Consider the following 14,673-nt stretch of genomic DNA (forward strand, 5'->3'; position numbering starts at 1 on the left):
AGTATCATGCATGCTCTGTGTGTACCATGTGGATTTGGCGAGTATCATGCATGCTCTGTGTGTATCATGTGGATTTGGCGAGTATCATGCATGCTCTGTGTGCACCATGAGGATTTGGCCAGTATCATGCATGCACTGTGTGTACCATGAGGATTTGGCCAGTATCATGCATGCACTGTGTGTACCATGAGGATTTGGCCAGTATCATGCATGCTCTGTGTGTACCATGAGGATTTGGCCAGTATCCTGCATGCTCTGTGTGTACCATGAGGATTTGGCCAGTATCATGCATGCTCTGTGTGTACGTGGATTTCCAGCACTGCCACAGATCTCATCCCCTGGCTGCTCGCAGCTCTCCAGCCTCCTCTCCATTTCTTATGTGTAGGGTGAACTTTGCTTTCCAGACTGGCAGCTCATCATTCACCTCCTCCCTTCTATTTCATGATGCAGAGGAAATCCATTCTCCAGCCCGCATCACTCACTGGCAGCACCTGGGCAACGGGAGGAGTGTAAAGGGCTGGAAGAAAAACAAACCTGCTCATCTGGGGAATTGTGTGCAAGCAGGAGGAGAGGGGAGGCAATGACACAGGAGTGGAGGCAGAGGCTGTGAGCAGCAGCATGGGCTCAGCACTGGGAGCTGTCCGTTCAGCACCAGCATTCAGCACCAGCCAACAGGTCCTGACACAACAGCACAACTTGGGCAGACTGGACCTGTGTCCTTGGACTCACATCATCTCCTGAAGGACCATTCTCAGCAGATCCAAGATTAATTAACAAGTCTGAGGACAATCGCAGACAGGAGTGTATGGAATGGGAGACATGGACAAAGCTGCTGCCAATCCTTCTATTGCAACCTATGCATTTGGTTGTAAAGTTAAGATCATTAAAGGTATGATGTAACTTTAGACAATTTACACATAATGATTAAAGTATAGACATTGGGATAGGCAATGAAATGCATGTGCTAAGTGCGGACTGATCCATTGTTACAGCCTTGTGACAATCTTTGGATGCTCAGTTCTCCTTCATTTCATCTAATAAAGATCAGGTTAACAGATTGGGAGCGACGATGTTTCTCCACAACTTGCACTTAGTTGTCATTTTTTTTAGCTTGGGATTCCAGGAAAGAGCGTTATAATTAGATTTCCTTGCCCATTGTTTGTCCTCATGCCTTTGCTTCTCTTCCAGGTCTGCTCCTGTAGAGGCTGCGATGCTCAACATGACAGGCGCACAATTGAGAGATTTGTCTGAAAGTGATTTTGAAGATACAGAGCTTAGTATAAATGTCGGTGGTTACAAGAAGAGGTTAAGATATGACACGCTTCTAAGATTCCCAGAGACAAGGCTGTGCAAGTTGTTGTCCTGTCAATCAAAGGAATCAATTCTGGAACTGTGCGACGACTACGATGACACCAAGAATGAATTCTACTTTGATAGGAACCCGGAGCTGTTTCCATATGTCTTACATTTTTACAACACTGGGAAGCTCCACGTCATGGGGGAACTCTGTGTCTTCTCCTTCTGCCAAGAGATTGAATACTGGGGCATTAATGAATTCTTCATAGACTCCTGCTGTAGTAACAGTTATCATGGACGGAAAGTGGAACCAGAGCAGGATCAATGGGATGATAAGAGTGAGCAGGAAAGCACCACATCCTCCTTTGACGAGATCTTGGCGTTCTATCATGATGCTTCCAAGTTTGATAGACAACCCTTTGGGAACTTCAGGAGAAGACTCTGGCTTGCTCTGGATAATCCAGGCTACTCCATCCTGAGCAGGATTTTTAGCATACTCTCCATAATAATAGTCCTTGGATCTATTGTCACTATGTGCCTCAACAGTTTGCCAGACTTCCAGATTGTTAATGCTAATGGCAGCACTGAGGAGGACACTCGCTTTGAGATTGTGGAACACTTTGGAATAGCTTGGTTCACTCTGGAGCTGGTGGTGCGTTTTGCTGTATCTCCAGATATGACTTTGTTCTTTAAGCATCCATTGAACATCATAGATTTTATTTCCATAGCTCCATTTTACATCACCTTAATAGTAAACTTGGTGGTGGAGAGCTCTCCAACTTTAGCCAACTTAGGTAGGGTAGCTCAGGTACTGAGACTCATGAGAATATTCCGTATTCTGAAACTTGCCAGACATTCAACGGGTCTGAGGTCTCTAGGGGCAACCTTAAAATACAGCTACAGGGAGGTAGGGTTGCTGTTGCTCTATCTATCTGTAGGAATATCTATATTCTCAGTTGTGACTTACACTATAGAAAAAGAGGAGAACGATGCGTTGGCCAGCATCCCTTCCTGCTGGTGGTGGGCTACTGTTAGCATGACCACGGTTGGGTATGGGGATGTGGTCCCTGGCTCCATAGCTGGAAAACTGACTGCTTCTGCCTGCATCTTGGCTGGAATATTGGTCGTTGTGCTTCCCATCACTCTCATCTTTAACAAATTCTCACATTTCTACCGAAGACAGAAGCAGTTAGAGAATGCGATGAGGAGCTGTGATTTTGGAGATGGGGTGAAAGACATTGCGTCAGTTAATCTGAGAGACTACTATGCCCAGAGGGTGAAATCCCTGATGGCAAGCATCACAAATATAAGTAAAAATACCCCCAGTGAGCAGAGCCTAAACGATTCAATAAATTAGACCTGCTCTACGAGAAATAAAAGGCTGTTTGCTAGTTACATGTTCATTCACACCATCCACCTGTTGTCAATGCAACCACTAAAAATAACATGAATACTACATTTCCATGCGTGGGAGCTGTTCTCCTATCAGGATCCCATAACTGTACTCCATAGTTCTGTGCCAGCTTTGTGCGAGTGATTGGCACAGCTCTTTTTCTGCGTGGCTTCCACATGTCGTCTGTAACCGATTGTGTTCTGCACTGATGCAGTTGTCTAGCCTGTGCTGTCACTGTCAAACCTCAGTATGAGCAATATTAAATGTATCCAGGTGTCCCTGTGGCAATGTCGGCAACTGATCCCAACCGTGTGTATACAGTGAAGTGTGTCCTGTGAGTCTCGTGTATGGGAATGCGCTGTCTCCTCTACTGTTAATTGGGAGCATTGGCTTAATTAACATCCAGTACTGTAACTGTTGGGCAGGGTCCTTAGCTCACTGTGACTTTCAGATTTCTATGAAGCATATATTCATTGCTCGACCAAATGTACCATTCATACAGTCATCAGCAAACGTGTCAAATAAATTGTGTGTTTTTTACTGCTTGTTTTGCAGCTGTAGTTTAATGTTGTAACTGTTTGACTTACTTTTGACCCTAAGTCGGAACTTTAGTTGCCATATCGCACACTCCGCCTTATGTCATGCAGCTGGCAATAAATAACAAGGTTTCCAAACCAAGCACATTTTTAGTAGCGTAGCATGGGGGTTAATCTACAAAGCATTTCAGTGAGCAAAACGCGTATACAGCCAGAGACAAACATATCTTTTGAAATTTGAATTCGCTAGCTTTGTCGAATTTGCCTAAAAAATTCAATTAACAGCAAATTGCAAATACTCCAACTGCCTGAAAATATATGTATAACACTCTGAGGTCTCCTAGGACTGTATCCAGCTATTTTCAAAATCTTTCATTCTAATACAGCTTTAGTAAGCTCAAAATGACCTCAACTACAATCTACAACTTGCTTATCTGTTCACAATAACAGTAATTTTGACCATGGGTGTCCAAACTTTTAAATGCCTGTACTGTATGTTTACTCATAGGCATACAGGTGTATGTCAAAAGTTGTACATGTCAAAGTTTGTACACCCATGGTCAAAATTACTGTTATTCTGAACAGTTAAGCAAGATGAAGATGAAATGATCTCTAAAAGGCCTAAAGTTAAAGATGACACATTTCCTTTGTATTTTAGGAAAAAAAAAATAGTGTAATTTTTTAAAATTTTAAAAATTACAAAAAGGTAAATGGACCAATGCAAAAGTTTGGGGACCTTTGGAGATTTGTCTGCTCAGTTAACTTTGAGCAAAGTTTCAGACCTTTATTAGCCTGTTAGGGTTATGGCTTGTTCACTTTCATCTTTAGGAAAGGCCAGGTGATGCAAATTTCCTAGGTTTATAAAAACCCCACCTCCTTCTAAGCAGCTTCCTAGCATTCTGAAAATGAAAATGGTGGATGCCCACAAAGCAGGACAAAGCTATAAGCAGATAGCAAAAGCATTTTCAAATTGCCCTTTGCTCAGTTTGAAATGTAATTAAGAAATGGCAGTTAACAGGAACAGTGGAGGTCAAGATAAGGTCTGGAAGACCAAGCAAAATTTCAGTGAGAGCTGCTCATAGGATAGCTAGAGAGACAAATCAGAACCCTGCTTGACTACAGAAGACCTTTAGAAAGATTTAGCAGATTCTGGAGCTGTGGATTGTTGTTCTACTGTTCAGAGACATCTGCACAAATATAGCCTTAATAGAAGAGTAATCAAGAAGTGTTTACAAGTTGGGATACTTGCAAAAGGGGGTGCTACTAGTCCTAACCATGCAGAGGGCCCAAACTTTTGCATAGGCTCATTTTACTTTTTGCAATTTTTAAAATGTTCGAAATGACATTTTGTTTGCCTAAAGTACAAGGGAAATGTGTCATTTTTATCTTTAGCGCTTTAAAAATCATTTCATCTTCAACTTGCTTAACTGCTCACAATACCAGTAATTTTGACCATTAATGCCCAAACTTTTACATGCCACTGTATGGTAACTGTTCTTCACTGTTGTCCTGTCACACACTATCTGTCATGTTTATTCAGTGTTACATGGCTTTCTCTCCCTATCTTTATTTCAAAGCGCTGAACTTTGACATCCTTTCACTATCTAGATTCACCATAAAATGGCTTCAGCATTCCCTGCCTCTGCTTTTATACAGGCTGTGATAATCCTTCCTGATTGCCTGTTTTATACCATGTGATGTGATAGCTAGTGATGAGCGAGTATGCTCCTTACTCGAGATTTCCGAGCATGCTCGGGTGATCTCCGAGTATTTTGGGCGTGCTCGGAGATTTAGTTTGTGTCGCCGCGGCTGCATGATTTGCCGCTGCTAGACAGCCTGAATACATATGGGGATTGCCTGTTTATTGAGAAATTCCCACATGTATTCAGGCTGTCTAGCAGCGGCAAATCATGCAGCCGCGGCGACACAAACTAAATCTCCGAGCACATCCAAATACTCGGAGATCACCCGAGCATGCTCGGAAATCTCGAGTAATGAACACACTCGCTCATCACTAGTGATAGCTGATAGGTCATGTGAGTCTTCTCTGGCTGATGTGGTCTTCTACAATGTGTAAAATGATGGCAGACAATTTAGGCATTTGGTGTAAATCGAATCGCAAATTGGTAGAATTCGCTGGGTGCAGTGAATTTGAAGTCGAAGTGCATTTGATCGCCTAAATCATCTCTACTAAGCAGTCCTGAGCAACAAAGCACACAGACATCATGGAGTGTAGCACATACAAGGAATTCTCCCCTAGGAACAATGTTTCCTTATACCTCAATACATAAGAGCCCAAAAGAGAATGCCACAGTTTTACATTATTCTGCTGGATTTAAAGGGAATCTGTAATCAGACAAAAACCTTTTCATGTTCTTTTACAGTAGCTTCAAGCACAACCAAACTGCGATCCATTTGTGTGCATGGGCCCTAAAGTGTATTACCTCTGCTTTGTTCACATCTATGGATGTATTGTTTGGAAGAACAGAGCAGAGATTCCTGCAGGCACAGCGCTCCGCCACACATCGCAGATACAGTAAAGTAATAACTAGGGCTATGATTATTTCATCTATCAAAAAATATCCAAGTAGAGATCGTTTTTTTTTTACTTGCAATACATGGAGATTAAAAGGAATCTGTCAGCAGTTTTTTTGTTATGTAATTTGAGAGCAGCACAATGTAGGGAAATAGAGCCTGATTCCAGTGATGTGTCTTAGTTTACTGGATAATAATAATAATAATAAATTTTATTTTTATAGCGCCGACATATTCCGCAGCACTTTACATTTCAGAGGGGATTTGTACAGACAATAGACATTACAGCATAACAATAATCACATACAGTAGATTATAACAAATAACAAGAGGAGTGAGGGCCCTGCTCGCAAGCTTACAGTCTATGAGGAAAGAGGTAGACACGAAAGGTGGGTGGTAACAGTTGCTCTGATTGTATGGACCAGCCATAATGTTAAGTGTGTAACAGTACAGACACAGAGGGCTAATGGATGCATAAAGCATGTGGGAACATGATGCTGGGAACCTGGTTATGGTAAAACTTTTGGCTCTGCCACACAGGGATAGGTTAGGTTAATGTGTTGAGGCGATAGGCCAGTCTGAATAAATGCGTTTTCAGGACACGCTTAAAATTGTGGGGATTGGGGACTAATCGTATTGACCTGGGAAGTGCATTCCAAAGAATTGGTGCGGCACGTGTAAAGTCTTGGAGACGGGAGTGGGAGGTTCTGACTATTGAGGATACTAACCTCAGGTCATCAGCAGAATGGAGGGCGCGGGTTGGGTGGTATACTGAAACAAGGGAGGAGATGTAGGGTGGTGCTGAGCCATGGAGGGCTTTGTGGGTGAGGGTAATAAGTTTATACTGAATTCTGGAGTGGATGGGTAGCCAGTGTAATGACTGGCACAAGGTAGAGGCATTGGTGTAACGATTGGTGAGGAATATGATCCTGGCTGCAGCATTCAAGACAGATTGGAGAGGGGAGAGTTTGGTAAGAGGGAGACCGATTAGAAGAGAGTTACAATAGTCGAGACGAGAATGAATAAGAGAAACAGTAAGAGTTTTTGCAGAGTCAAAAGTAAGAAAAGGTCGAATTCTAGAAATGTTTTTGAGGTGCAGATGACAAGAGCGAGCCAGTGATCGAATGTGGGGGGCAAAGGAAAGCTCGGAATCAAGTATGACCCCAAGACAGCGGGCATGTTGCTGGGGAGTAATAGTGGAACCACACACAGAAATAGCAATGTCGGGTATAGGTACATTAGTAGAGGGAGGAAACACCAGGAGTTCAGTCTTTGACAGGTTCAGTTTCAGATATAGTGAGGACATGATATTAGACACAGCGTTTAGACAATCGCTGGTGTTTTCTAGAAAGGCTGGCGTGATGTCAGGAGAAGAAGCGTATAATTGGGTGTCATCAGCATAGAGATGGTACTGGAAACCAAATCTACTGATTGTTTGACCAATAGGGGCAGTGTACAAGTAGAAGAGGAGGGGGCCTAGAACCGATCCTTGAGGAACCCCAACAGTAAGGGGAAGGTGAGAGGAGGAGGAACCGGCAAAAGAAACAGTAAAGGAGCGGTCAGAGAGATAGGAGGAGAACCAGGAGAGAACGGTGTCCTTGAGGCCAATGGAATGGAGCATAGTGAGGAGGAGCTGATGATCCACAGTGTCGAATGCTGCAGAGAGATCCAAGAGAATTAGCATGGAGTAATGACCATTTGATTTAGCTGTTAGCAGATCATTAGAGACTTTAGTGAGGGCAGTTTCGGTGGAGTGTAAAGAGCGGAAACCGGATTGGAGAGGGTCGAGAACAGAATTTTCTGAGAGATAGCGCATAAGACGGGAGTGGACTGGATGAAGCACTTGTGATACAATCCCAGTTTTCTCTGTTGAAGATTTATCAGTTCTCTGAGGGTCGAGCACACCCACTGATTAGCAGCTTTCTGGCAATGTACAGTTTACACAGAAAGCAGCCAACCAGTGGTGTGGGTTGGGTTACACATAGCAGGAGAACTAGGAGGCGCAAGACACCTAGTCCTGTAGTGATAATCTCCTGCTGATAAAGCACTGATGTTATTGAAATTGCAACACAGCTTAGTAAGCAACACATCGCTGGCATCAGTGTCTCAGTCCCTACATCATACTGCTCTTAAATTACATAGCAAAAACTTGCTAACAGATTCAGGGATTGCTCACTTATTAAAAAATACATTTAGATGCCTTCCTAATTATAGAAAACTTACTTTGACTGGTTTAATTCAATAGCTAAGCCAGCACCCTTCTGTATTATGATTGATACATAGGGGACTGGCTCAACTACTGAAATGAGCCAGACATCCGATCCTTTACACACAGTCTGATAATTCATGCTGTAACAGGAAAAAGTCTCTTGTTCTGAGCAAAGAGCCACAAGAAGAGCTGCCGGGGCCCCCGGTGACAAACTGAAACACATTGTGAAATGGAATTATTTTAGTAAGTCCCATGTAATCATTTTAGGTTCACATTCTGGGATAATCTTTTCAAATGAACAACCCCATTGAGTGCACTGTGAAATTCACATTTTTACATGTTCTCTAGTCATCACTTAGAAAATGAAGCTGCTCCAGGTGACACTTTGTGAAGCTGAGGGTGACGATACTTTCTTTCCTGGGAGTGCTGGGTGAAGATCAGCTCGATGCCATTACATGGGTAGCTCTCTTTCCCCTCTAGGTATTGGGAACCACACAGTAAATTTGTATACAGCGATTTACTTCAGAAGTAAGTATCTGTGTGTAAACAAAGAATCAGATCACATACTTATGAAAGGGAATCTTTCAGTAAGATCAACCTCCCAAAACCTCCTACATGAGCATGCAGGTTTTTGAAATATAAATCCTTCAACACAACAACACCTTTATATTTTCTATCTGTTGCTGCATTTCTGAGAATTTCAGCTTGTTAATTCATATGCAAATTATTCATCAAGTGCTCTGGGTGTGACAGAGCAATTAAAAAGCCTCTGCCTCCTAAGGTTGATTACCCGCCCGACATCTGCCTTTTTAGCTTGATTGATAGCTCAGTATTTGATTTCCTTGGTTGGTGCCTGGCATCACACAGACAATGAGCTATCAAGCAAGCTAAAGAGGCTAATGCTGGGCCTGGAAACAGAGTCAGAGGAAGGGAAAAGCTCTGTCACGTCCAGTGCACTTTATGTATCATTTGTATTGGAATTAGAATGCTGATTTTTCAGGAATGCAGCAACAGATAGAAGATATAAAAGTGTTGATGGATTTATATTGATCTTACTGACACAGTCCCTTTAAGCATGCTGAAAAAATTGTGAACACTAGTTATACTAGTGTCTCATTTTATCACAATACCAAATGGAAGGTATAATGTATAAGCAGAGAACTTAAAAAACATGTGCAATTAAAGCAGAAGCAAAGTATAATTAATTAAAACCTTATACAGAATACTATAATAATAATAGCGCATCCCTCACTGGGGACCTTCATTAACCCCTTCACCCCGAAGCATGTTTTCACCTTCCGGACCAGGCCAATTTTTTCAATTTTGACCACTGTGACTTTATGAGGGCATAACTCCGAAACGCTTCAACGGATTCCACTGATTCTGAGATAGTTTTTTTTTTTGTGACATATTGTACTGTACTTCATGGTAGTAGTAAAATTTCTTTGATATGACGTGTTTATTTCTGAAAAAAAAATGGAAATTTGGCAAAAATATAGCAATTTTTAAGCTTTCAATTTTTATGCCCCTATACCAGAGAATCATGTCACAATTTTTGAAACAGACTTTTTTTGTTATTAAGTTACAAGGGTTAAAAGTTGACCAAAAATTTCTCCTTTTTACAAAAAAAATTGTCAAAACGTTTTTTTTATGGGCCACTTCACATATGCAATGATTTTGAGGGGCCTATATGACAGAAAATGCCCAAAGGTTACACCATTTTAAAAACTGCACCCCTCAAAGTGCTTAAAACCACATTTTGCTTCACAGGTGCGTCACAGGAATTAATGGAATGTGAAAGGAAAAAATAAACATTTAACTTTCTTTCACAAGTTTTCCATTAGACCTTTTTTTTTTAACTTTTGCAAGGGTAACATTATAAAATTGACCATAGCGTTTGTTGTGCAATTTCTTCTGACCATGCCGATATCCCATAGGTGGGGAAAAACTACTGTTTGGGCGCATAGCAGGGTTCGAAAGGGATTGAGCGCCATTTGTCTTTTTGAATGTAAAATTTGCTGGCATAATTAGTGGACGCCATGTCGTCTTTGGAGAGCCCCTGATGTGCCAATACAGTGGAAACCCCCCACAAGTGACTCCATTTTGGAAACTAGACCCCATAGGGAACTTATCTAGATGTGTATTGAGCACCTTGAACCCCCACAGAAGTTTATAGCTTTGAGCCGTGAAAATAAAAAAATCAATTTTTTCCAAGAAAAATCTATTTTTGCTCCAAATTTTACATTTTCATAAGGGTAACAGGATAAATTTATCCATACAATTTGTTGTCCAATTTCTCCTGAGTATGCTGATAGCCAATATGTGGAGGAAAACAACTCTTTGGGCGCACGGCAGGTCTTGGATGGGAAGGAACACCATTTGACTTTCTGAATGCAAAATTTGCTAGAATAATTAGCGGACGCTATGTCGTGTTTGGAGAGCCCCTGATGTGGCTAGACAGTGGAAACCCCCCACAATTAGCACCATTTTGGAAGCTAGACCCCTTAAGTAACTTATCTAGATGTGTAATTAGCACCTTGAACCCACAGGTGCTTCACAGAAGTTTATAACGTTGAACCATATAAATAAAAAAATCACATTTTTCTCACAAAAATCTATTTAAGATCCAAATTTTGTATTTTTACAAAGGCAACAGGAGAAAATGGACCTCAAAATTTGTTGTGTAATTTCTCCTGAATTAACTGATACCCAATATGTGGTCAATAACTACTTTTGAGGCACAGTGCAAAGCTCAGAAGGGAAGGAGCGCCATATTACAGTACAGATTTTGCTGCACTGATTTGAGGGTGCCATGTTACATTGGCAGAGCCCCTGAGGTGCCAGAACAGCAGGACCCCCCATAAGTGACTCCATTTTACAAACTAAATCTCTCAATTAATTTATCTAGGGATGCAGTGATTATATTGACACTAGATCTGTGTCACATAATTTTATACTACTGGGCAAATGGGTAAAAATGGCACCAAACTTTGTCCCACAATTTTTGCTAAATGTAGAAATACCTCATATGTGGATGTACAGTACTGCTTAGCCACACGACTGGAGTGCAGATTTTCCTAGAATAGTTTGCAGACTCCATATAGAGTGCCCTTAAGTGTTAGAAAATCAGAATCACCCCCCTCAAGTGACCCCATTTTGGAATTTATAACCCTTTGGGAACTTGCCTACAGGTGTAGTGACGATTTTGACTCCAGGGGTGTTTTTCAGAAACAGGCAGCAATGGATGTTGCTGAGTGAAAATTGCAAACTGATGTTGTAGTGACCAGTGCACTGTAGTGACCAGTACATTATGCCCAGCTTACACTTCTGGAAACACGCACCCGTAAATTAAGAAAGTTCTCCTCACTACAGAAATGCCAAACATATGGGCGCTAAATGTGCTTTGGACACACTGAGTCTCAGAAAGGATGGGGCATTTGGATTTGAAAGGGCAGAATTTGCTGAATTTCTTTTGAGAGATGAGGAGCCATTTTGCTTTTCCAGAGCCTTTGTGCTACCAGTAACGTGGAATCCCGTTATATTTCCATTAACAGACTACGAACCTGAGTGAGGACTTGCTTTTTTAGTGAATTGCTTTTATTGGGAACATTTTATATAACACTTAGGTTCACATTTATCCAGCGCTGTATGCTGAGAACTTACTTTGGGGTTTCCATCTAAATATCCGAATGACGTGACAGATGTAACCACCGAGGGATCCATTCACTATAATGAGGCAGCAGAGTTAATGTGGACTTCATCTGGCCTCTTTTCAGCGTTGTCCTTCTTTTCAGAAGTTCACAAAACTGTGGTCGACCGCGCTAAAAAGACGGACACCACCGGATCACAGGTCCACAGTGCCTCCATCAGTGCCTCTCATTGTAGGGAATCTTCCACTGGGGGTTCTGACTGAAACACATATTTCAGAGATTTGCACCCCAGTGTAAGCACTCAGCATAGAGCGCAGGATAAATGTGCGCCGAGCCTTACTGCAATCTTTTGGGAGGCAGAATAAAGAAATCAACGGCACGTGAAGAATTGGTTTTATTTATTTTTACGCCTTTCCTTGTGCGGTCTAAGTGATTAGGCGACTTTATCATTTGGGTTGGTTCGATTACAGCAATACCAGATTTATATCAGGTTTTTATGTTTGGCTGCTGTCACACACTAAGAGTAGTTTCTTATTGCAAAAATTAGTTTTTGCATCCCCATATTTAGACAGCTATAATTTTTCCTTATTTCAGCTGACAGTCATGTGATGGAATGTTATTTTTGGGACTAGTTGACGATTTTATTGGTACCATTTTGGGGCAAATGACATTTTTGATCGCTTTCTATTCCGATTTTTGGTAGATAGAATGAAGAAAAACCAGTAATTGTTTATTGGGTTTTTATACTGTTCTGCGTGTGGTAAAATTGATAATGCAGCTTTATTCTTCGGATCAGTACGATTACAGAGATACCACATTTATATTTTTTTTATGTTTTGGTGCTTTTACAGAATCAAAACTACTTTATAGAAAAAATAATTATTTTTGGATCGCTTTCCTCTGAGAGCTATAACTTTTAAATTTTTCCCCTTATGGAGCTGTGTGATGGCTTGTTTTTTGCAGGACAAGATGATGTTTTTAGAGGTACCAGCATTATTTTTTGCCACATTTGTTTTTTTTTTTTTTTTTTTTTTACAGTAAAGGAGTTAACTAGTTGGACAGTTTTATTCAGTGGGTCGTTCTGGATGCGGAAATACCAAATATGTGTTTTGTGGTGTTTTTTTTACATAAATAAATGTATTAATGTATGTAAATTTATTGGAATAATATTTTTTCTTTTTTTGCTCTTTACTTGGGGATTTTTTTTGTAGATTTCTACAGATTTAAATCATTTTTTTTACATTGTCCCAGGATGGGACATCACTGTACTGTGACAGATTGCTGATCTGATACTCTGCAATGCTTCTGCACTGCAGAGCGCCAGATTAGCATCTGACAGGCAGGAAAAGAGGCATCTCAGCTCCTGCTTTGAGCAGACACTGAGAAGCCACCTTCCCTGAAGGACCCCATGGCGATCTTGTGGCCGGGGTTTTCCATGAGACCATCAGGACAACACGATCGCATATTTTGTCCTCGGAGGGGAAAACAGGCGGGGATCCCCAAGCACAAACTTGCTCAAGAAGTCACGAAGCTGCTGTACCGGATGGTTCGTGTCAGAGACAAAGATTGCCAGAAGAACAAGGGATAGCACAGCTGGAAGGAACTGTGATCAGTGAGAGTTTCTGTGCGGTATCTGTGACTGAACTTAACTTGTTGAGTCAAGTTGATATGTTAAAAATGGACTTGGAGTCTGTCAATGTGTGGTGACATCTGGAACTGAGTTGGTGCAACTTGAGGAGATCTACAATCCAAAAGGTGTGATGTGCACTACACACAAACCACACGACAGATAGGACATTATAATTTCTTTGCGGGGTGCCAGGGTGTGTCAGAACAGCAGCCCCTCGCCATGACTACCACCATGGCCACCTCACAATTGGTTTTAGCACCAATCATGTGCATTGCTGCAGGGTGTCAGCTCTCAAATAGAGCTGACACCCTCACTTGATTGCGGCAGTGCCCACCGTGAGCCCTCGCGTTCTTGGTGCCGTACATGGTTGCAACCCTCAGCTGTCAGCTTTATCATGCCTAGTTTTCAAGAATAGAGGGGTCCACAAGCTGTCCCACGCAGTCATGGATTGCGATGAGGGACATCTTCACTTTGGGCAGGTGAGCAATATGGTTGTTTATTATTTTTCTTTTTTTACAGGGGGCATGAGCTTCAGTGGATTACGCGCAAGGTGAGCATTTTTGTTGTTTATTATTTTATGGGTTTTTTTTACAGGGGGCAAGGGCTTCGATGGATTGGGCAAAAGGTGAGTATAACTTGTTTGATATTTTTAAATAAATTTGTAATACAGAGTGTTGATTTTTAGTTAGAATAAAGGACTTTATTCTGGTTGTTTTTTATTTACAATATAACTATGTGATTAGTAATGGATCTATGTGTTTCTTTAGTGTCCAGTGCCTTTTATGGGAAATCCATTGGTATCCATTGCAGCACAGCAGGACTGATTTAAATAGAGTAATGGTGAATGGAAACATTACCACCATATTACAGCTCTGTATAACTTGCATACATAAAATCCTTCAGATAGTAGTTCTATGCTACAATTTTCAATTTAATTACCATTCTGCAAATTTTATAGTGTCTGAATTCCAACTATGGTATTTAGTCATTTTATTTTGCATCCCTCTGATTTAAGTGTCTTACGTTCCTTCATGACAAGTGATCATTTGTTGCACTTCCTTACCCCTTGAATGTATTTTTTCTGCCTCTTCTTTTCTAGTCCATTAGAGGTGGAATTAATTTGGTACCTTCTAACAATTATTGTAAGAGCTTGTGACCTGGATGTACAGTCAGACGTGAACACATTGTAATTTTCTCCTTCCAGTGCAAGAACAAAGAAAAACCATTATAGCCTCATCAAAGCTTTAACCCTTCATGACACATATAGAAACCCCTTTTTTAATGGTGACATGTCAACAGTATCTGGTATTTGCAAAAATAAACATCAGGTCATAATTAAAGAATCGACTTCGAGTCAAATTTCATGTGTTTGACAGAATTAAACAAGAGGATTTTGCAACACTATTGGGAATTAATAAAGCAGC

At 41.2% G+C, this 14,673-nt stretch overlaps 1 protein-coding gene across 1 annotated transcript; it reads left to right on the top strand.

Annotated features, from left to right (window-relative positions):
- The first annotated feature begins 224 nt into the window (after positions 1-224).
- On the top strand, positions 225-3,232 carry KCNS2 (potassium voltage-gated channel modifier subfamily S member 2). Its single transcript, XM_073550472.1, has 2 exons — positions 225-889; positions 1,189-3,232. Exon 2 carries the CDS (start codon positions 1,211-1,213, stop codon positions 2,651-2,653), a length of 1,443 nt encoding a protein of 480 aa, XP_073406573.1. The 5' UTR covers positions 225-889; positions 1,189-1,210; the 3' UTR covers positions 2,654-3,232.
- Positions 3,233-14,673: the final 11,441 nt, after the last annotated feature.

The sequence above is a fragment of the Dendrobates tinctorius genome, unplaced genomic scaffold (genome assembly GCF_039654945.1).
Source record: "Dendrobates tinctorius isolate UK_male_01 unplaced genomic scaffold, ASM3965494v1 ptg000165l, whole genome shotgun sequence".
Taxonomy (NCBI): domain Eukaryota; kingdom Metazoa; phylum Chordata; class Amphibia; order Anura; family Dendrobatidae; genus Dendrobates; species Dendrobates tinctorius.

What these genes read in the sequence shown, in the direction of transcription:
- KCNS2 (XM_073550472.1), top strand. Translation starts at nt 1,211, where the DNA reads ATGCTCAACATGACAGGCGCACAATTGAGAGATTTGTCTGAAAGTGAT.